Source organism: Carettochelys insculpta, chromosome 1 (genome assembly GCF_033958435.1).
Source record: "Carettochelys insculpta isolate YL-2023 chromosome 1, ASM3395843v1, whole genome shotgun sequence".
Lineage (NCBI taxonomy): Eukaryota > Metazoa > Chordata > Testudines > Carettochelyidae > Carettochelys > Carettochelys insculpta.
The window spans coordinates 277,001,728-277,024,941 of record NC_134137.1 but is presented as its reverse complement, the minus strand read 5'-3'; the positions used below and the strand labels follow the sequence as shown (position 1 = coordinate 277,024,941).

General features: G+C 44.8%; 1 protein-coding gene across 3 annotated transcripts in view; it reads left to right on the top strand.

The window, feature by feature from the left end:
• Window positions 1–17,335, top strand: part of LARGE1 (LARGE xylosyl- and glucuronyltransferase 1) — a 458,979-nt gene extending 441,644 nt beyond the window's left edge. For all 3 annotated transcript variants that reach the window (XM_075008156.1, XM_075008163.1, XM_075008172.1), the window contains 2 exons: window positions 4,735–4,930; window positions 13,793–17,335. In XM_075008156.1, the coding sequence (XP_074864257.1) occupies window positions 4,735–4,930; window positions 13,793–13,990 (394 nt within the window). In that variant the 3' untranslated portion in view covers window positions 13,991–17,335. The remainder of the gene's footprint in view (window positions 1–4,734; window positions 4,931–13,792) is intronic.
• Window positions 17,336–23,214: the final 5,879 nt, after the last annotated feature.

Here is a 23,214-nt window from a genome sequence, read left to right as displayed (position 1 = left end):
CCTGACCTTAAAGATCAACACAAGGACCAGAATGAGAAAACTGAGGATGCTGGATGGCATGCCAAAGAAACAATAATATCAATTGGTGAATCACTACTATGTCTCTGTGACTAACATCTGTTGAAATATACAATTTTATGGTACAGGTTGAACCTTTCTAATCCTGAACTCTCTAGTGCAGCAAAACCCATAATCCAGCATGATTTTAGTTAGCTAAACATCCACTTATCATGGGTGTGGCCAAGTTTCCCATGGTCCCATAAAGTTTTTTTCCAGACACCAGTCCTGGCTCAGTGTTCTGTGCTGCTATTTACCCCTAACTGTCTTCTAACAGCCCAGTAAGCAGTGAAAGAGTTGGTAATGTGCTAGAAAATATTGACCTCCGGTGGTCCAGCAAATTCTCTCATCTGGCACCTATCAGGTCTAGAGGTTGCTGGATTAGAGGTTCAACCTGTAGTTCCTTTCCTTTGGAGACCTTTTTAAGAACTTCAGCAGAACTAAAAATTCACAGGATGTAGCAAAACTGAGAGGCAAGAATACCTGAGATCTAAATGCACCTGAAACAGACTCCCTTGGGCTACGTCTACACGTGCAGCCAACATCGAAATAGCTTATTTCGATGTTGCGACATCGAAATAGTCTATTTCGATGAATAACGTCTACACGTCCTCCAGGGCCGGCAACGTCGATGTTCAACTTCGACGTTGCTCAGCCCAACATCGAAATAGGCGCAGCGAGGGAACGTCTACACGTCAAAGCAGCACACATCGAAATAGGGATGCCAGGCACAGCTGCAGACAGGGTCACAGGGCGGACTCAACAGCCAGCTGCTCCCTTAAAGGGCCCCTCCCAGACACAGTTGCACTAAACAACACAAGATCCACAGAGCCGACAACTGGTTGCAGACCCTGTGCCTGCAGCATAGATCCCCAGCTGCCGCAGAAGCAGCCAGAAGCCCTGGGCTAAGGGCTGCTGCCCACGGTGACCATAGAGCCCCGCAGGGGCTGGAGAGAGAGCATCTCTCAACCCCCCAGCTGATGGCTGCCATGGAGGACCCAGCAATTTCGACGTTGCGGGACGCGGATCGTCTACACGGTCCCTACTTCGACGTTGAACGTCGAAGTAGGGCGCTATTCCTATCTCCTCGTGAGGTTAGCGACTTCGACGTCTCGCCGCCTAACGTCGAAGTTAACTTCGAAATAGCGCCCGACGCGTGTAGACGCGACGGGCGCTATTTCGAAGTTGGTGCCGCTACTTCGAAGTAGCGTGCACGTGTAGACGCAGCTTTGGTGGCCTTGGACATATCATATAGCATATCTAGTGTAGCGAAGACCCAAATCTGGCATTTAGATATTCCTGAAGAGTCAAAAAGATCATACAGCCCAATTATTGTGTCAAAATCAATCCATAGTGCTATTTCAGCATCCCACATCCACCTTCCACTTTCTTTTCCCTTACAGGACGTACTTCCTTTAAAACATAATATACCCACTTCATACAGGAACTGCATAGTTATTATATTGTGTTCCCAGCCAGTAAGGTATCTGATCCCAGATTTTATCCACTCAATAACTAGCTTTTTCCCTCAGTCAGAAAGCACAATGATTATAAACTCTTAGCTGCAGTGTGTGTGGCTTTTCCATGTCATTCCATCATATAGACCTAATCTACTTTGAAGAGACAAATGCAAAATCCTTGATATATTTATAGATCCCATTATATAGAAGAAAACACTGACACTGAGGATGGAATTCCAGATGTTTTTAAAGAAGCTATATTTTCTGTGCAAAATGATTGGCTGGTCTCTGTTTATTTACTTGTGGACGGGTGACCGCATCACAGAACCACCATCACTGCTGCATTGATTGGCATCTTTTAGTCAGCCAATGAGGCACGGATACCAAAACCTGAATAGACTAATAGAATGAACACCCCTCTCCCCACACTCCCAAGGAAATACATTGGACAGGGAGAATGCAGCTGGACAGGGAACTACTAGACAGGAAGAACATAGCTCTTCCCTCCTTTAATCAAGGTCTCTACTTTTCCTTCATTTCACTTTCCTCATTGTCTTTTCCCCCACTATCTTCCTTTCTGTTTTGCTTTTGTCTTCTCTGTTTCCCCTTCCTGATATTATTTTCTCTATCCCCCTTCTTTATCCTGATTTGCTCTTCCCTTTTGGTTTTCTCTTCTCTTGCCTTCCCTCTCAGGGGATACCTGTGGGGCTGCTCCTGCCTATCGTTCTATGTTGGTGGGGCCAGCACAACCAGTAGAGAGAAGGTGATATAGTTCTGGTCTGATTCATGTTCTGTTCCTGTGGTTGCCTCTGAGGAAGTGTTATGGGCAGGAACAGCCACGCTAGCCTGATTCTCTGCAGGAGTCAGTTAATTAGCTGTTGTTTGTAGGGTGCTTTGAAGATATAAATCGCCGTAAGTGTTAAGTAGTAATTAGTGTTATGATTTATTAATTGCAAAATACTGTGAGAGCGATAAAGAAGAATGCTACATTCTCCCCAATCCTAATCTGATGTAAACCTCTGTTGTCATTGTGGTTTGTTTCACTAGGGCCTGAATTGAGACTAACAACTCATTTCTTAAAGATAGCAAATGGCCAGTAAATAGATGGTGTAATTGGATTGGTGACAGACCACAGGGTGGACGGCCACTGCAGGCCCCAGGGTGACATGTCAGGGGCAGCTCAGCAAGCTCAGCATCCCCAAAAGGGGCAAGGCCCAGGGCAGTGAGCCCTTAGCACTACTCCATCTGTGGTGTTCCCCACCCCTGCCAGCTACCCTAGCCCTCACAGCCGCGAAGAGCAGCACACTGGTGGCAATTCAAAGGGACCCAGGGCTCCAGCCACCACTGCTGCCACAGTAGCAGCAGCAGCTGGGAACATTGGGCCTCACGGCAATTTGCCCTGTTCCCCACTCCCTGCCCCCAGCAGGCCTGGTTCCAGGATTTGAAAGAGAGAAGGTAGATGAGGAAATGCTGTTTAGTGGACCAACTGCCACTGACAGAATGTGCAAGCCTTTGTCCAGACCTGAAGAACTCTGTGAAGCTCAAAATATTGTACCTTCCATCAACAGAAACTGGTCAAATAAAAGATATTACCTGATCTCTCTCAATAGACAGTAAGGGCTCTTGAGCGCTGGCAACCTAGAAGGAAGTCAAGCCAGTGACTTAGAGTTGAATGGCAACGTGTTACTAGTTACCCAGAATCCTTGAAATGATGCTGCTTGTTTAACTGTGATGGTAATGGTGATGATGATGATGATGATATATGCAAGCGAAAACTTCACAGCTTAAAAGGGCTTCAGTTACAGTATAGTAAGACAAGTTCCTGGCAGCCATGTCCTTCCTACACTGATCTACTCTGGAATAAAGAGAGAAAATAAACCTGATTTTCTTTCAGTTTCTTCAGGTATTATAAACAATAAGATTAGATCATTTTTACTTCTGCATTCTTGGTTCTTCATGGTTTGTAATATTATCAGTACTTCTAAGATATAAATATTGGGATCTAGGCCCTAAAGCTGAAAATAGTCACACACATGCTTCACTTTCAAAACAAAAAAGCAGTCAAGTAGCACTTTAAAGACTAACAAAATAATTTATTAGGTGATGAGCTTTCATGGGACAGACCCACCTCTTCAGACCATGGCCATACCAGAACAGGCTCAATATGGCTATGGCTATGATCTGAAGATCATATGATCTGGTATGGCCATGGTCTGAAGAAGTGGGTCTGTCCCACGAAAGCTCATCACCTAATAAAGTGTTTTGTTAGTCTTTAAAGTGCTACTTGGGTGCTTTTTTGTTTTGATAGTATGTAGACTAACACAGCTCCCTCTCTGTTACTGTGCTTCACTTTGTGCACGAGTTGTCTGTCCCCTTGAAGTCAAGGTGCCTTGTGTTGCACACTTGCATATTTGTTCTGCTCTTTCTGTTCTAAGTCTCAGAATATTACAGTACGGATTACCTGCCTTTTGTGGGCTTATTTATTTATTTACTCTGTGATTCTGCAGCACAGTCTGTCTTAGTGATTTCTGGAAAAAGTGTAAGAAGAGTTAAAAGGGCAAGAGAATCATTCATCCTTGTGTTAATGGCGTGGATTCAAGTTGTGCTTTGCAGAAATTTACCACAACATAAATAAGATTAAGAAAATATTAAAGGATCCTTTCTCATCAATGGAATTGATTATCTTACATAAAATTGTGTTGGCTAAAATGGCATCTGTTGTATCATGGAGAACATTTATCTAGGTTATTACTTATTTGGGTTTCTACAGGTGTCCCTTGCCCAACTTAAAAATGTAAATATAATATTCATCACTGTGGAACAGTAGTAGCTATTTTTTAGAAACTTGAAATGAACTGCACTATTTCATACCAGTTTTCTAGCATCATTGCTGGGAACTGGATATACAGTTTTGTCGTACGGATGTGCCCTTTGGTTTTTTCCATAATTATTGCTTCCCAGTCATAGACAGTCATTTTGATGATTGTCTTTTTCACTGTTAACTTCATCAGCATGGTATATATAAGCATAGAGAACAGGAGAGTATTGGAAAATGCTTCAGGAAGGGTCCTAGTGTATGGAGTTGCCTACAACTAATAGACTGTACAACTGATGTCCTTATTTTCAAGATTCCAGCTAAAGGGATAATTACACAGTTTTGCCAAAATGTGTATCATTTCAGTGTTCCCACACACCCATGCCATTGTCTCTCTTCAAGGTACCACGTCTGGACGAAAGGGCATGCACCCACAAACTTTGCCAAGTGGCGGACTGCTACAACACCTTATCAAGTTGAGTGGGAAGCGGACTTTGAGCCGTATGTTGTTGTGAGGCGGGACTGCCCAGAGTATGACAGAAGGTTTGTAGGGTTCGGCTGGAACAAAGTAGCTCACATCATGGAACTGGATGCACAGGTAAAGAAACGGCATCTCAGTGTGATTCTTAGTGAGAGGTGTGGGTTTATAGTATGGAAGTGGATTCAGATTCTGTGTCACCAAATTATTCAGCCAGCCATACTGGATTCTGTAAATGGTTACGTACTGTAACTGGTTACTGTAAATGGTTACATCCATCTACGAGAGAAAATCCTTGTTTAGTATTTGCTGAGCGTGAATACTTGTGCTTCAGTTAACTGCCATCAAATGTATGAGGCATCTGTCATCCCAGCAAGGCAAATTTCCTTGCCTGTTCCCCACTTCCTTTTGGAGGTTAGCAGCTGGCTACTGACCCTGATCATTAGTAGGCACTTATTACCTATCCCACCGTTCGCTGGCTTATATGTGTTGCCATTCTATGGGAGTGGGAAAAGTACAAGACCTGCAGCCTCTGCTTTCCGCATCATGTTTGCAGCTGAGGTGAGTGTGTCTGTGTGCATGTGTGCACATCTCTGTGTGGGGGATGATCATACCCTACACAGTTAACATTGGGCTGGGCTGCAAACTGGCCCTTTGTGTTCCACGAGGCTACACCCGGGGGTGGGGGTGTTCTCAGCTGCAGAAAGGAAAATGTGTGTATTACCCAAAGTAAAATAGCATCTTCTGTATTTTCCTAATGCGAGTACTTAGCATTTGGATAACACTGTAATTGTGCAATTCACTTTTCAAATGCTGATCCATGAAACTTCAGCTATGGAGCATCTCAGTGTGATGATGTATTATCTGTGAATCTGTCACTAGGATGACATTGCCAGTTTCAGCTCTCATATAGCTTAATGCTTATTTGTGCAGAGGCATTCAGCCAACATACAATGTCACACAAAGGAAGGGGGAAGTTCTGTCACAGGAGACTGTACCAAAGTTCTTTTAAATGGTTACTGAGATGGAACTGCCTCTGGGGATGGGTTCCCTTGCTCCGCCAGCCTCAAAACATGCTACTATTTACAAGGTGTTTTGTTTATAATGGACTGGGCTATTTTCTTATTGAGAATCTGTTATCCTGGAGGAGACTGGGAATTACTGGGCTACCCATGTCTGCAGAAGTTCAGAGGCAGCTCTGCCAGGGACTTCTGGGATTAGTGCTTTCCAACATATTGGGACTGCGACTGTGGTACTTCCTATACTCTGTCATCTTTGCCGTGGAGACAGCTCCTTTGCACAGAGGATTTCCTCAAAGAGCTTTGCTTTCCTGGAAGCTAGGGCTCAGCTAGGAGCTCCCTATGCTCTCTGTGGGCTTTTTTTTAATACTTTATTCCTTCGCTTCACCCCCCACCTGCTACTTATTAGCCCTCAGCTCATCAGCAGGGGACTTAAAGAGTGGGGTAAGACTGGCCCGGCCTCTCCAAACTGGGAGAAAATAATGCTGGGCACACATGAGGCTTTCTACTGTTCTTAAGGTGCTGCTCGCACTGATCAAGACTTTACCTCAGGAGCTGCCTCAGTGTTCTGGCCTCAGATGGCAGAATCACTTCTCACCTCAAAAACATTTCAGTACTTTTTAGCAAAGCCAGCACCCTGTCAGGAGGTCTGCATGTGAGACTCCATCACAGACGGGCAGTGCTGCTCTAGCCCTCCAAAATGGAAGACAGGATGGAAATAACCATAATTATTCTGGAAGCACCAAATGCTCATGGTGCTGGTGTCTGGACAGATATTTAGCCTAGTGACAGATCTCCTCCTAAAGCCGTGCAAACTTTTAGAGTGTGAGTGTCCTACAAACAAGGTATTTTTTCTTAAGGGGATCCTCTTTTCTGTAGGGATAAGCTCTAAGGTACTTTCCCCAGCCTTCAGATGATTCTGGGACCTAACCAGATAGCAGCCCATCTCAAAAAGTCTTCATAGTAGTATACATAGATATAAACGACTGGTAGCCCTAAAGGTCCCCATTGAGCTGGACTTTACAAACAGAGAGCTATAGTTTCATTATAGTTAACTGCCCTGAAGGACAGTAGACACAAGCAGACAGACAACTGGAAGAAAGCTAATGTGACAATATTTTGAAAAGGTAAATGGGACTGCAAGTAATTATAGGCCTGTCAAGCTGACATCAGTCCTGGGCACAGTGATAGAATGTGTGATACTGAACTTGATTAATAAAGAACTAAAGGAGAGAATGTAATTAACGTCAGTCCTCATGGTTTTATGGTAAATAGATCCTGTGTAACTGGATGCTTTTTTTTTGCGAGATTATATGTTTGATATGGTAATAGTAATAGTGTTGATGTAATGTACTAAGACTTATGTAAATTATTGGACTTGGTGCTGCTGACATTTTGATTAAGAAACTATATTGATACAAAATTAACTTGGCACACATTAAATGGATTAAAATCTGACTGACAGGTATCCAAATGAACCTGTAGTCAGAGAATCATTGTCAAGTGTGTATTTCTAGACAGTTCCACAGGGGTCAGTTCTTGGTTCCGCACTATTTAACAGTTCTATCAATGACTTGAAAGACAACATAAAAACCTTAATGAGAAAGTTTGCCTAACACAAAGAATGCAGAAGTGGTAAACAATGAAGGGAACAGGATGCTGATACAGAGAAATCTGGATTACTTGGTAAATTCGACTCAAACAATATCCATTTGAATATGGCTAAATGTAAAGCAATACAGCTAGAAACAAAAAATCATACTGTTTTTACAGGGTGGGGGACTCTAGCCTGAAAAACAGTCAGTCTGGAAAAAATTTGGTGATATCGGGGTATATAATCAGCTGGACACATGTTCCCAGTCTGACTCTCTGGCTAAATGTGATCCTTGGATTTATAAACAGTGGAGTCTAGAATAGGAATAAGGAGACTCTGTTACTCCTGTACTTGAAGTGATGTGACTGCTACTAGAATACTGTGGCCAGTTCTGGTGTTCACAGTTCAAGAAAGATGTTGACAGATGGGAGTGGGTTCAGAGAAAAGTCATGAGAACAGTTAAAGGACTGGACAACCTGCATTATAGTGTTAGAACGCAAGAGGCTCTATCCATTTATCTTATCAAAGAGAAGGTTAAGGGATGACTTGGTCACCTGCTTAGGTAACAAACATCAATAACTGACTCTCTGGGTTAATATTCTGGTATCCAGCTTGAGCCACTAGCCTGACTGCAGTGCTAACATTAGCAGGCTAGTGCAGGCACATCTGTGGTAGAAGGGAATTACACCTCCCAGCTCAAGTGTACAACTATTTGGGGAAGTTCCATTGGCTGTGCCTTTCTCCCAAGGTATATAGTATATGCAGGGAATAGAACCCACTCCTGCAGGGAGTCTGTTAAGGAGGCATAACAACTCCCATTCTAAATAGAAGAAAGGGTTTAAAGACCTGCGGAGGAAAAAGTAGTTGGTGGCTATGGTAGCTATCGTTCATACTTTGCATGCCAAGGAAATTCTTTGAGGACAAAATTAATCTTCCTACTGTCTGAACACATTTCATAAAAACCTCTTAAGCGTACAGATTAATAAGGTTTTTTTTCGGGGGGTTGTTTTTGTTTGTTTTGTTTTGTTTTGTTTTTTGTTTTGTTTTTTGCGTTTGACCTATCCCCTGTACCAGATTCTCCCACAAAGGCAGTCTTTTTCAGGTCAGCAGTGTACATGGAAAGCATTGCTGGTATAACTGTGCAAATATACTCTACTGTATCAGTAAAGTGTTGTTTGTGTGGACATCACTTTTAGCAGCAAAACAGCACTTTTACTCATACAGCTTCCATTGCTTCCTCCAATCATCCTTGCCTATGGCCCCTCTTCGTTTCAAGAGGTGGTGGTTAGCAGCGGCGGTGTGGCTTTATGAGCAGTGTTCGATTCTGCAGCTTCTCTTGTGGCTTATCCATCCAATATTGGATTTGCATGGTCGATTTCGATAACCGCATGTCAGTCTATTTCCGAATTCTTGAGTCTTAGAGGTTTTCCTTCTAAGATGAAGTTCTTTCATGTGGCTTGCATGTATACTATCGAAGGATGATCTGCCCTGTTGTAGCAATTGTCGCCAGGTATTTCGATCTGATGGTGTAGATTCCCAGGATTTTGGATCGATGTTGAATTTTTTCATGGCATTTTTGCATATATCCTTGAATCTTAGCTTTGGTCTTCCTCTTGTTCTCAGCCCACATGACAGTTCACCGAAGAGGATTTCTTTGGGAGACATTTGTCACCCATTCTTCTCACATGATCAAGCCATCTTAGTCTTCTGCTGTTGAGTATCACTATGAGCCTGGGTATGCCAGATCTTGACAGGGCATCTGCATTTGAAACTTTATCTTGCCAGTTGATATTCATAATTGTGCAAAGACAGCGAAGATGGAAGCTGTTCAGTTTTTTTCTCCTGGTTCGAATAGGTGGTCTGTGCCTCAGAACCATATAGCAGGATACTCAATACACATGCCTGATAGATTAGTATCTTTGTTATCACTGTCAGCTGAGGATTGTTCCAGGCTCGTTTCATAAGCCTGCAAAAAATCGTAGCTGCCTTCCTGATTCTGATGTTCAGTTCTTCGTCCATGGATAGGTTCACGATGACAGTAGATCCAAGGTAACAGAATAGTTGAACCACATCTAACGAGCTGTTATCCAGAATGACATTGGGTCTCTGAGGTATACCTTGAGTGAAAACAACAGTTTTCTTCATGCCAAGGGGAAAGGGAAAACAGCTTGCAGGCTGTGGATAGAGAAGCCATCAGTGACTGTAGCATGTCCATTATGAGCAACAAGAGCTGCATTATCTGCAAAGAGGAGTTCCCTGATGAGGACTTTCTTGACCTTATTTTTGGCCTTGAGTCTTGCCAGGCTGTAGAGTGAGCCACCTAATCTTGTGTGGAGAAATACATCACTTCGTGAGTTTTGAAATGCGCAATTTAGTAGAACTGAGAAGAATATGCAGCAGAGGGTAGGGGCAAGATTACACCCTTTTTTGACTCTGCTGTTGATTGCAAACAGTTCTGATGTAGATCCATCATATTGCACTGTTGCTTTCATGTTTTCATGAAAGGATGTTGTGAGCTTGAGTAGGGTTGGTGGGCAGCCAATCTTGGTTAATATTCTGTATAGTCGTGATCTACTGACTGTGTCAAATGCCTTTGTTAAGTCCACAAATGCTAAGAATAACGGCTTTGCTTGTTCTCTGCATTTTTCCCATAGCTGTCAAAGTGAGGAAATCATGTCCATTGTTGACCTGCCAGGCCTGAAGCCACATTATGTTTCTGGATAGACTCGATCTACAAGTTTTTGTAGGCATTTGAGAATGACATGGGCAAAGGCTTTATCTGAGATGCTCAGTAACGAGATGCCTCTGTAGTTGTTGAAGTCACCCTTGTCACCTTTGTTTTTATAGAGAGTGATGATGTTTGCATCCTTCATGTCATGTGGGACATCACCTGCTCTCCAACATTTTAGGAGTAAATCATAGAAGAAGGTGAAGAGCACAGCCTTGTTTGCCTTCAGGACTTCAGCTGGAAATCTGTCATTTCCTGGTGCTTTTCCATTGGAGAGAGCATCAAGAGCTTGAGAAAGTTCCTCCACCATAGGCTCTGCATCTAGCTCAGACAGTTCTGGATGAGGTTGTCAAGTTCAGGTTGTATTGTATGTTTGTGGGAATAAAGACTTGAGTAGTGTTCCACCCTTCTGAACATCTGCAGCTTTTTGTCTGTGATCGCCTGTCCATTTAAATGCTTCAGTGGGGCGACTTTGGTAATGTTTGGTCCAAGTGCATTCTTTAATCCATCATACATGATCACCCAACGCAAATGCCTTTTCAATATTAGAATATTGGTCAGCCAATACTTGTTTGCACACTGCCTGGATTCTCTCTGGAGAATAGATCTTGCATGTTGAAGTTGATCTCTTGTGCTTTGAGATGGGTTCTTTATGTTATTCAGATGTGCCTTGTGTTTTTCTTCAAGAAGAGGTTGAAGAATTAGAATTAGAGAATTTACATGTTCCAAAGGCAGATTTGGCACGTTCGTATATTGCTTCTCTCAGCATGGACCATGTTTCATCGATGGTTTGTTGGTCAGGTTTATGTTCCATTTTGCGGGTGAGATCATCTGTGAAGACAGCGTTTCAGCTCATCTCTGGTATTGAGCGTATTGATTTTTGGCTTATTGCATTTCTTTGTCATATAGGCTGTGTCTACACGTGCCCCAAACTTCGAAATGGCCATGCAAATGGCCATTTCGAAGTTTACTAATGAAGCGCTGAAATGCATATTCAGCGCTTCATTAGCATGCGGGCGGCAGCGGCGCTTCGAAATTGACGAGCCTTGCCGCCGCGCGGCGCGTCCAGACGGGGCTCCTTTTCGAAAGGACGCCACCTTCTTCGAAGTCCCCTTATTCCCATGAGCTCAGCCTGATTCCCATAGCCTGATTTGATGCAGAGCTTCAGAGATATAGTACGTTCTGATTCAGCTGTGGGTGTATTGATAGATTTCAGCAGAGTGTTCCAAACAGCAAATCCAACTCCATAGAGGAGGTGTTCCTCTGAACTCAAGCTCTTCCAGAAGAAAGTGTTGTTGGTTTGTTTCACTGACCCAGCATCTGCCAGCCTGGTTTCCTGCAGAGCAGTAATGTTGACATTCTGTTTGCGTAGCTGTTGATCTATGGCTGCTGTTTTGCATATTGAGTCTGTGTTCATAAGGTCATGGGCAGATTCAAGTCCCAGACACGTGGTCCACATATGCCAGCTACCGAGCCAGAGGAAAGTTGATTTATTATTTCGGTTTTTGACGGGTATGTCATTTACATCTACTTTTTAATTTTTGGACTATCCCCATGTACCCAACAAAGAAGGCTGATGTGGCGGGTCAGCACTATATTGACTGGGGGCTGCTGGGCTTGAGGCAGGAGGTAGCTGACCAGTGGAGCGCGATGACTCCTCCAACTGATGAAAGTGATCCATGGCATTCTGCCCTTCACCATTTGAGGAGGGCTTATAACCCGTAACTGCCACTTCCCATGTTGTTTCCATGCTATCAGCAAGGATGGAGTATCCTCTCCATTTCGCACCCTCTTACACTCTGCATTGCCTGGGCTAGTGTTTTGAGCAAGTGCATTGCCCAACCGGCACTGTCCCCCTGTCAGTCACCCCATTTGCATTTGGATTAAAGGAAAGACAGAAGTCAGTACATTTGGAACTGAGGTAACTGCAATGAGATGCCAGAAAGCAGGTTGGACAAATCCTCCCTGCTAGCTGCCTTCGGGTCTCCACTCTGGATTTTCTGTCTGGATTTACTCCCATAGCCTTTGGATCTCCCAAACCTACCCACGAGGCAGTGGGGAATTTTCTGACGGTGTTGTCTTCTCTGGGGTGACATAAAAAGTCATGCTCCCTTGGGTGCTGGTGACCAAATTATGGTTCATACACCATTTGGATTAACCAAAGTAATCCAGGGACTCAAGTAGCATGCAGAATGAGGGGGCAGAAGCTGCTCAGTCAGCCCATCTGCTGTCACACTCGGGGGTCTGCGCTGCCTGCCCAGCACCCACGGGCTGCTGGCACTGCTGCTGCCACCCCTGCTTGGGGCTTGTGGAGGACCATGTGAGCAGAAGAAATAACACATGGCAAACGGCAGGGAGGATCTGGATGGCTCCATCCACCCCGCCACTGCCTGCTCCCCTGTCGCTGAGCTGCCCGCAGTCTCCCCCTCACCCACTGGCCCACTCCCAACACCCCCCAGCCCAGTGCCCTAACACCACCCCACAAGGTAAGTTAAGGAGTTACCACTGCTGCAGCCCAGAGGAGCCACCAACTCGTCCATGGGAACCACCAGTACCTCCAGCTGCCCACGGCAAAGCGGCTCCCACTGCATGGTAGGGCAACCGCGGCCATGTGCTGTGAAGCAGCTCTGACCGCGTGGTGGGGCACCTGCAGCCACGTGGTCAGTTGCCTCCAGCCATGCTCCACAGCTCCCCTGCACTGTCCAGCCTGGCCCGGCCTGCTCCCCACACAGCCCCAGCCCACAGCTCCCCCCGCCAACCTCCGTCCCAGCCTGGCCTGGCTCGCTCCCCACACCCAGCCTGGCCCGGTCTCCGAATGCCCCTGGCCCGCCGCTCCCTGCATCAAGATAAGGACTTACTACTGGTGCAGCCTGGAGGAGCCGTCGGTACCTCCAGCTGCGCACATCAAAGCAGCACCCACTGCATTTTGGGGCAGCCATGACAGCGTGCTGCAAAGCAGCTCTGGCTGAGTGGAGGGGCACCCACAGCCATGTGCCTTCAGCCACGCTCCGCAGGTCCCTCCGCACCCTCTGGCCTGGCCCAGCCCAGCCCACTCCCTCCCTCGCACCATCCGGTGCTGCCCAGCTTTCTCCCAACACACCCCCTGGCCCACAGCCCCCCCGCAGTCCCCCACCCACCCTTGCCGCCCCCCATACTCACCCCTGGACCAGTCCCTGAAACCCCTGCCCCCGCCCCCACACACACACCCGGGTACTGCTGGTTCAGCCTGGAGAAACAAGCCTCCACTTCCTCCACTGGAACCACCATCTTAACTCCACCCCACCTACCTCCAATGAAAATAAGGTAAACTGGCAAAGACAAAATACGGTCAGTGTAATTGTGTCTGTGCTAGGGCTTTTCCCAGCATAGCAGCGTCAGTCACAAATCACACCTCCAGAGACCTCTCACCAACATAGATATACTGACAAAAGTGTGTGATATAGACCTGGCCTCAGACATTGCTCAAGTACTGTTCCCCTAATATTTTGGCTTACTGGGATGTAAACATTCTAAAATAGAAGACAAGGCTGATGACTTTCTGTGCCTTAACAGAAGGGTTGGCGGTAGGGATTGAGGGGTGGGGGTGAAGGAGAAAGAGAGAATTTGGACAGCCTCTTACCGCTGGTGTCTTCCTTTTCTAGGAGTATGAATTCCTAGTGCTGCCCAACGCCTATATGATCCATATGCCGCATGCTCCCAGCTTCGACATCACCAAGTTCCGCTCCAACAAGCAATACCGCATCTGTCTGAAGACCCTGAAGGAGGAGTTCCAGCAGGATATGTCTCGCCGCTATGGCTTTGCAGCCCTCAAATATCTCACCGCCGAGAACAACAGCTAGCACAATGGAGCCTGTTTATGAGAAACAGACACTCAAGGGAGGAGCCACTTATTGCCCGAGGCCCAGTCTTTTAACTTGGAACTGAGACACTTTTTGTTTTTATATCATACCCAACAGCTCTAACAGTAGAGATTTGAAGCAACATGTCTTCAGACTGTGCTCATTAGCGACCTCCCTTCCACCTCTGCCTGTCAGGCTTTCAGCTTTAGTATTCACAAGGTGTGAATAAGAGGGGCCAGGCAGGTGCCCATCCTATCATAAACAGCGCGGAGTGGGGATGGAACGGGAATATGTTTTCTGTTCTAAAAACAGTTGAGCAGAGACAGCTTTCCAGAAAATAGAATTTAATGTTGCTATTTAATAATTCCACATGCTTTTTATCTGTCAAGGAAGATCTTCAGGTCACTGTCCTGTGAATTTTAAGCCCACGCTGCTCTAAAAAGGAACCTTTCACCTGTGAACTTTCACATAGCCCCCCTTGATATGGATTGAAGGGCAAGGCAAAGGTTTGAAATAACCCTGAAAATGAAAGGGGAAGCATATACCATATCCTGCTTTAGAGATGGTGTGCTACAGGCTGAGGCATAGCTAGGGGTCAATTGGTTATTGATCCTCAAGTTGATTCTGTTTGATTTGGAAACCTCACCAGCTCCCAGCCATAAAATCCATTCCTTTCCTTTGAAAAGAAAATTTTGGCCTTCGCTGTGCTTGTCCATCCGTAACTCTTAACAGGCCAGTAAAAGAGTAACTCTACCAGAATGTGAAGAAACCTGTTTTCACGAGAGCAATTAATTCACATGTATAGTGAAATAAATGGCCAGGTAGTAGCTTGGCTGCCATTTTCAAGGCAAGAATTGGATTTTATCATGGGATGTATTTTCTGCTTGGGGATACTGACCCGTTGCTGTGCACGCCTACTTGTGAAGACATTGGGTCTTGACTTTTAAATGAATGTCTTCACTGAACAGGGGAATCTAAGCATGGCTCAGTAGCCTCAGGGCTGTCGGGCTGCGTGCTGAAAGCTCTCAGAACTACTTCATTAAAGGAGTTATAATAAAGGGAGCAAACTGAGGCCTGAAATCCCCATTTGGGGGGAGAAGAGAATGTTTTGGGAGTCTGAGTGTGAGTGTTTGCTTGAATGTGGGGTGATCCAGTTCCCAACCTCAGGATGCATAGTGATATTTTGAAGGTTGGACAAGAAACCTAACAAGCAAAAAACACACAGAAAACAAGACACTGGACTTTTTGTCATTTCCTCTATTCTTCAGTATTAATGTTGTGTTTACATGGGATGAGGAGATGAGGTTTAATGCACTATCCCAGCTGGGCTATTTGTATCTGCTTGCAGTGTTACTAGAGAAAGCAGAAACAACTAAAGTGAGAAGTGTGTCCCTCTTCTTACTCCAGACCATGCAGAACAGTACTTAGAGACCCTGCTTCCTAGACCATATGATGGACAAATGCTTCATTGTGCTCATTATTTTACTCTGTTTTCCAGGCATTGAGGTTTCCTCCTCACCTCACCATGCTAGGTCTTTCGTTTTCTTTCTAACCTACTGCTTTTCGAGGGGTTTATTTATAGCAAATGCAACCTAATTTAACCTGGTGATTACAATGCAAATGTTGGTTAGTCATGCAAACATTACATACGAGAATAGCAAAAAAAAAAAAGCAACTGTTTTGAGACAAGAAATAAAACTGAGAGGGAGGCTGGACATAGTTTTTACTTTTCCCCTGCAGGTGCTGGCTGGGTAAGAATCTATTGCTGCTTGCTTTTCCAAATTCCTTTTCTCCTTTACTTAATGGTTTCTCTAAAACCCTGTGAGGAGCTAAACAAAAAGGAAATAAACTAAGCCCTGAAAAAGCCATATTTATAAAACCACTGACCCCCTCCCTGGTTATTAATCTGCCATCCTTTCTCAGAAGGGGCAGGTAAACACTAGAAAAGAAATTCGACCTAAGGTACACAACTCCAGCTATGAGAATTGTGTAGTTGGAGTTGACGTACCTGAGGTCAAATTTCTGGCCCAGCCTCACTGTGGGAGGTCAACTGGAGCAACTCTCCCATTGACTTCACTTACTCTTTACAACAGCAAAGGAGTAGCACAGTCGACAGGGACACTGTCAGTATTCAAATAACCATGTTTCTATTAAGCATGCTAAATCAAACCCTGAAAAATCAATTTTCCCCTTAGTACAGACAAGCCCTCATACTGTGTAGAGCAATGCTCCACAAATAGTGCTTGTGCTTATTCAACGTGAATAAGGGTGGCGCAGAATCTGTTCCTTAAGGGTATGTCTACCCTTGAAATGCAGCAGCATAACCAATACCAATGCCAATGAGAATTGTTCTTCCATTGGCCTAGGTAATCCACTTTTCTGAGAGACAATAGCTAGGTCAATGGAAGAATTCTGCCTGGTGTTATGTATATGGGAATTTAGGTCAGCTTAACAGAGCCACTCAGGTGTGGATATTTCACATGCCTGACCAACCTGGTTAATAGCACCTAATCTTCTACTGTAGACAAGGCCTAAGTAGTCCAGTGGTGTGAAGTGCTGACTTATCTAAACTCGTAGCAGGTCCCTCTGTAAAACTAAAGCCATTTTATAGCACTAGTCACATACTAGATATTAATTTCTTCTTTGTTTCACAATGATGCCAGAAAACAGGGGAGACGCCATTCTCCTGCAATGTTGATTGAACCACAAGGACACCATCTGTGGTAACGGGAAGTGCATTGTTATGCCATGTGATTAGCATCATTAGCCCCTTTCTATCCTTGTGCTCCCACCTCATGGGGTAGGAAGATGGGGCAAGGAGCAATCTGTTGCTGGCCTATACCAGCAGCAAATTAGGACGCCCTGGTTCAGGCTACATCTACACGTGCCCCAAACTTCGAAATGGCCACGCAAATGGCCATTTCGAAGTTTACTAATGAAGCGCTGAAATGCATGCATCATGAGCTGATGGGAATAAGGGGACTTCGAAGTAGTCGACGTCCTTTCGAAAAGGAGCCCCATCTGGATGAGATGCGCAGCAGCAAGGCGCGTGAATTTCGAAGTGTGGCGGCCATCCGCATGCTAATGAAGCGCTGAATATGCATTTCAGCGCTTCATTAGTAAACTTCGAAATGGCCATTTGCGTGGCCATTTTGAAGTTTGGGGCACGTGTAGACACAGCCTCAGACTCAGATATGTTGATTGGTGTATAGGTAAGCAGTTCAAACTCTTCCAGCAAAATAGAGTGTGATGGGCTTTCTGTATAGAAGCTGGGCTGGTTTATTTGTATTGTCATATTCACTGTGGTGTGTTATAATTCTATATTGCATTAGAATCTTGATCAAGTTCCCTGGTACTGAAGTGAGACTGACTGCGGTTTAATTCCCAGGATTCCTCCCCGGCATCATTAAAAAAAGCAGAAAAAAAAGTACCTGTGCTGCCCTCTGCTCCAGTAGCTGATTCTAATGAGAAAATGCATATTTATATTAGCAGCGTGGTTACTTAATTTGTAAAGCGTTTCTGAACTCACAGATGAATGCCATCTGGACCTGGTGACTTAATGCTCTTTAATTTATAGATTGTTTTTCCAGCATCTTGTCTTTTGACACCTTAGTCTATGACATTTCCTTATCTTTATTTCTCGGAGAGAGTTAATCTCTGGGATAGGTATCTCTGCACAGTTATCATCTTTAGGGAAGTCCCATGCAAATAAGACATTAAATCCTTGACAGAGTTCTTATAGCAATTAATTCTCTATGACACTCCAGAGGACCCAACAGTTATCCCAGGTTTTCTGCTTCCAGCAGATGGAACAAATTTGTTTTCGTAGTGAAGGCTATTTGCTTTTCACATTCCTTTTAAGCCCTCTTGATTTCCGTCTTATGTTTTACAGTCAGGTTTTGATTTCCCATTTGTCTTGAAACTTACAAATCTTCCTTTTATTTTTGTGTCCTCTTTCTCTTGTTTTGTTAGGGATATCCATGTTTTCTGTGAGTCAGTGAACATAACTATCCTCCATGCTGAGTCTGAGGATTTTAATTTTTACTTAGGACATTTTTACCTGATCCTTTTTTAAATCTTGCTTTCCAAAGTCAGATGCCACCATGCTAGTTTTTGAGGCTGTTTCTCCTGCAGGAATGCTGAAGTGAATTATACTGTAGTCACTGTTACTGACTGGGTCAACTATAGTTCCTTCCTAAAGCAGTTCCTTTGTGTTATTTAGGGTGCAGCTGAGAACAGCTTCTCTTGTGCATTGTAGAAATAGTGGCTCCAGGAAGCAGTTGTTCAAGGTGGTAAGAAATTTGTTCTTTAAGCTTTTTGTTCTATGACATTTCCCCAGCTCATGTATGGGAGGCTGAAGCTGCCCATTATTACTGCTTTATTAGGCTTAGTTGCCTCTCTAATCTCCATATACATTATGGACCCAGTATCCTTTTCCTGGTCTGGAGGACAGAAAAACAGCCTCACTAGTGTATCTGTATTCTGCATTTGGGGTTTGTGTCACTACACAGTCTACTCTGTGGATCTCTCCCATCAGCAATGTTAACTCATTAGATTCTGTGGACTCTTGCAAGCACAGGGAGCCTCTTCTGTCTCGACAGTGTAAATAATTCGTATTGGGGTGGGTAAAATATGACTTCCAAGTTGGATCCAGCCTACCTAACATTTCTGTATGTCCCACACTGCTCCCAGAGGCAGCCAGCTGCTGCTGGCATGACTGCACACCCCTGACAGCAGGGGAGGTAGCTCTGCATGCTACCCTCACCCCCACCCACCCCTGCGCCATCTGCACAGCTCCCATTGGCTGGAAACTGGCCAACGGGAGCTGCAGGGATGGTACTTGTGGACACAGGCAGCATATGCAGACCTGTTGCTCCACTCCCCATAAGGGGCACGAAGAGACATGTCAACAGCCACTGGCCACTTCCACGAGGGTCCCGCTGCACTTTGGGCCAGGAGACACCTGTTGTAAGTACCTCTCAGCTGGACATGCCTCACCCTCTTCTGCACCCCAGTCTGCTGTCCCCACCCAGAGCTCCCTCCTGCACCCAAACTCCCTCCCAGACCCTGACCCTCCTCCATTAATACAGTAGAAATGTGTGGCCAAAATCCGTGGAGTGCCCACCCCTGCTTTGTATGCAGTTATGGTAGCATCCCACTGGTTTCTGACTTTCTGCCGTGTTACAGCTATTGCTGTTATCCCAAGGTCCTCACCCACTCCCATGAAGTCTAACACCTTTATTGTTTTATTTTTTTCTGCAAGCCTTTCACATTGGTATATGGAGATTTCTAGCCTCTACGTCTGCCCAGGCACTTACTTTTCCTTCATTCCTTAGTCTCAAACTCTGATACTTTTCTGGAATATACCTTTGTAATCTCAGCCTGTCCCTTCTCCAGTTTAGCTGTAGTTGCCCTTCTGTCCTTTACTGGATAAAGATATAGCTCTGTAATGCTGGCAACCCGAGCAGTTGTCTGTACCCAACCTGACTCATCCTTGGTATCTGTAGGATGTCCTCCAGGTTCTACTTGAACTAATCCCCCCAGACGTTGTCAGCATTGTCTCCCAGCAGTCTGGCTCCACTTAGTACATGTGATTTTTTTTTTTCAAGTGGGACTTAAAATCGTCACCTGGAACCACTGATGTGAAGGAATTTGCAGTTGCATCTGCACTTCCACCAGCCATGTTAGAACTGAAGACTGTGGATGTTTTCAGATCATTTTTAAAGGACAGGTTATTTATTTAAGAGACTATCTGACTTCTCGCATGGTCTGTAGTTAAATCGCAGGCATTGCTTCAGTGACAGTGGTGTAAATGGCACCACCAGGGTTCCCTGTAAGCTGAGCACTTGGGCGGCCACACAGGAGAGATGCAGGTGCTGCCCAGCTGATTAGCAGAGCGCCCATGTCACCCACAATGGGCAGCATGTGTTTCTACTGGTGGTTCTCAGAAAAAAATTTATTCTGCTCGTGGATGGAAAAATTGGAGAGAACCCCAGGCACCACTCTGCAGCATTAATTGCAGTCTAGTTTATTGCAATGTGATGAGCTCTGTGTTCGGAGGGAGCAGCACAATAATTTCATCAGGGATACAGCACCTGTTTCTCTACACAGGTGAAAATAAGGCCTTAACAAAATGGAGCTACCAGTTTTATAAATGCCCTGTACAAACACACTGCAAGTGTTTTTTTTTCTGTTAGTTACAACAGTCGATCTTATAATTAAATATAAAATATGTTTTAATAGTTTTACTTTTACCTGACTGGTTATTCAAATATCACGATAAACTTCTACCTGGAATATAACATGATCTTCAGATTGTGCCGATTCCTCTGTCACCATGGTGTGCCTAACGGCCACCATCGTTTTTTTTAGGTGAGGAAGACTGAGCAGGACTCTTTGAGTTGTTCCTTTTAATCAACATAGATTTTAGTCTTAGGCATTGCAAGGCACTGCCACCTAGCCTGCCAGATACTATTAGGGATATTCATCAGCTTTCTTTGGCCTATTGATAAGACACAGCACTCATCAGGGAGAGTGAGGCCAAATAGCTACAAAGCAAAATCAATTTCATTGGGTTAGACTATTGGCAGTGCAAAAAATGGAGGAAAAAGTCTGTGGTCTTCAGTATGCATCTGCTCCAAATGTTAAAAACCCCCAAAACATTTTTTAATTCAAGTTTCTGCATCTCTCGTCAAACAAACTGAAACAACCATACACAAGGAAAGCAAATTAACCAGCATTTCCAGTCTGGTACTGAAGATGTCAAAACACGGTTGACATGTAAGTATTCTATTTTTTATGTTAGTTGCCTGCATAGTTAGACTGTGGATAGAAACATTTAAATGTTTACTGAATCAGGACCTAACTGAAGATTTTTTCAAATTAACATTATAAGCAGACTATCAAGTTTGAAAAGAAACTACTGCCCTTTTTTAGCCATTACTGTTTGAGAAAATGCTTCTAGTCTTGGATCTACAATATCGTATTTTTAGGGGACATCCCACGTCCTCAGTCATCTCTCAAAAGCAGATACAAAAGGCTCATTGACGCCAAAAGGAACTTACTGTAAGTTCCGGTAAACTGGGCACAAGAGCCGTTGCAGGGGTGGGGGTTACCCCCCACAAAGTGCCCCAGGCATGGGGCCTAGGACAGCTCCTCCCCGGATGCAGGCCCCACACCTCCCCACCCTGCCCCGTTTGCCCTCCTCAACCAAGCAGGCCGGGAATTTTCTGGGGCAGAGTATGGCAGTGGCAGCAGCATCAAGGGGTGCCATTCCTCATCCCCGCCCCTGCACTCACCACGTGGGCGTACACACGGCAGTCTACTTTGCCCTGCCATGGTGTGACCTTCTGGCCTGCTGAGCCTCTCTTCTCCACAGGCAGCAGGGAGCAGAGGCCACTTTTAGATGCCGCAAAGAAGTGGGAATCAGCCAACCTAGAGGCTGTGGTGCCGCACAGGGGAGTGGAGCAGGTTGCAACTCACGCCACGCACATGATGAGCGCAGAGCAACTAAGGGGAGGTGACCCCCTGGTGCTGCTGCTGCTGCCACCCACCGCTCCCACACCCTGCCCCCAAGTAATCCTCCCATCTGAGGGGCAGCTGCCGCAGGGTCCTCAAAAGCACTGGGCCTGGGACAGGCACCCCACCTCATACTATTGAGTCAGATGTCAATTGACTCAATAGTCAATTGTCAGCAGAGTATTGACATCTCTGCTGAGCTCAATATTTTTACACTTAAAAATTCCCTGGACATTGTGTGTAACTGCCCTACTAAGTGTAGTTGCTAAAGGCAGTAAAGAAAGAAAGTGCACATTAGAACAAAAGACACTTACTCAAGCGACAGACAACATATATTGGTCATTTTGCCAGAAGTATTTATAGTCTCTATAGTGGAAATCTTGGTCTATTTATCAAGTATGAAGAGTTTATAAACCCCAGATTAGAATATTATACTTGTTCTGCCATCCCATGCTTCAGTATCCACTGTGTCTATACTACAGTGATCTGTCGACAGAAGGTACTGTCGGAAGAGATCTTCTATCAACAGATCATGTCCAGGCACAAAAGCGGACCGAAAGAGCAACCCGCTGTGTCGACAAAGGGCGGCCAGACTGCCCTGCCATTCTCTCAACAAAACGGCCGACCAGAAGCTCAGCAAGCAGTGCTGCCCGGTGAATCGGAAGCCCTGTCTGTCGACAGAGGGCCCACAGAGCATCTACATGGCTTTTTTGTTGACAGAAACTGTCAACAAAGGCATTATTATTCATTGTAGAGAGGCAGAATGCTGTCAGCAGAAGTGCCGAGTTTTGCCAACAGACTGTGCATGGATGCTCCTCGAGTTTTGTGGACAAAACTCTGGTTTTGTTGAGAAAACCCTCTAGTGTAGACATAGCCCATAAGTATTAAATCATTTTAATTTCCCCAATGTATTACTAATTCCATAAGAAAATAATGTCTTCCTTTTGACTCTTGCCTTATCGACAGGAAACAATTGTGCAGTCCAAAAAGCAATGTTTGCAGCGAGTAGTCCATTAGTGGTAAGGATGTGGTTTAAATCCAAAGAAGAGAAATGGTTTTTGACACTGGCTAAAACTCTGATTGGACACACAATCTTCACCCTCTGCTAGTTTTGCTTCAGATTTCAGTGGTCTCTAAATGGGTAGAGACCAAAGAGTTCAAACCAAACCATGGCTATTCCCCTTGCTACTCGAGCAACATAATTCTCATATAAACAGTGTGTGTATATATTAGTCCCTCCAAACAGCTACATTAAAAGAATGCTGTAAAGTGAAGCACTGAAAAGTTAGGAGATGCCAAATTGAATTTGTTTCTGCAATCTTCATCTGACCTGTGTTTCCCACCTTTAGGTACATGATGACATACTATTTTTTTCCAGAGGACCCTGGCTTCATTTATTGTATGAGAAGAACAGTGTTCAGGGAATATGGCCGCTGTTGGGTATTTCTTTTTGTCCCATTATGGTTCTTTGAATAATATTTTGGTCCCCTGGATTCTGAGCAAAGCCAGGCCCCCTTTTTCAAAGGGTAGGTTTAAACATGGTCTTGGAAACCCTTTGGAAAAATCAGTCAAACCCTGTGCATGAAGCTTTCTATGTAGAATGCTTGAGGCTCCATGCGATAAGCCCTTCTCAAGTGTAGAGACCTGTGTAATCAGTGGGAGTTACACACACAGAGCACTTGCACTAATGGACACTAATATTAACA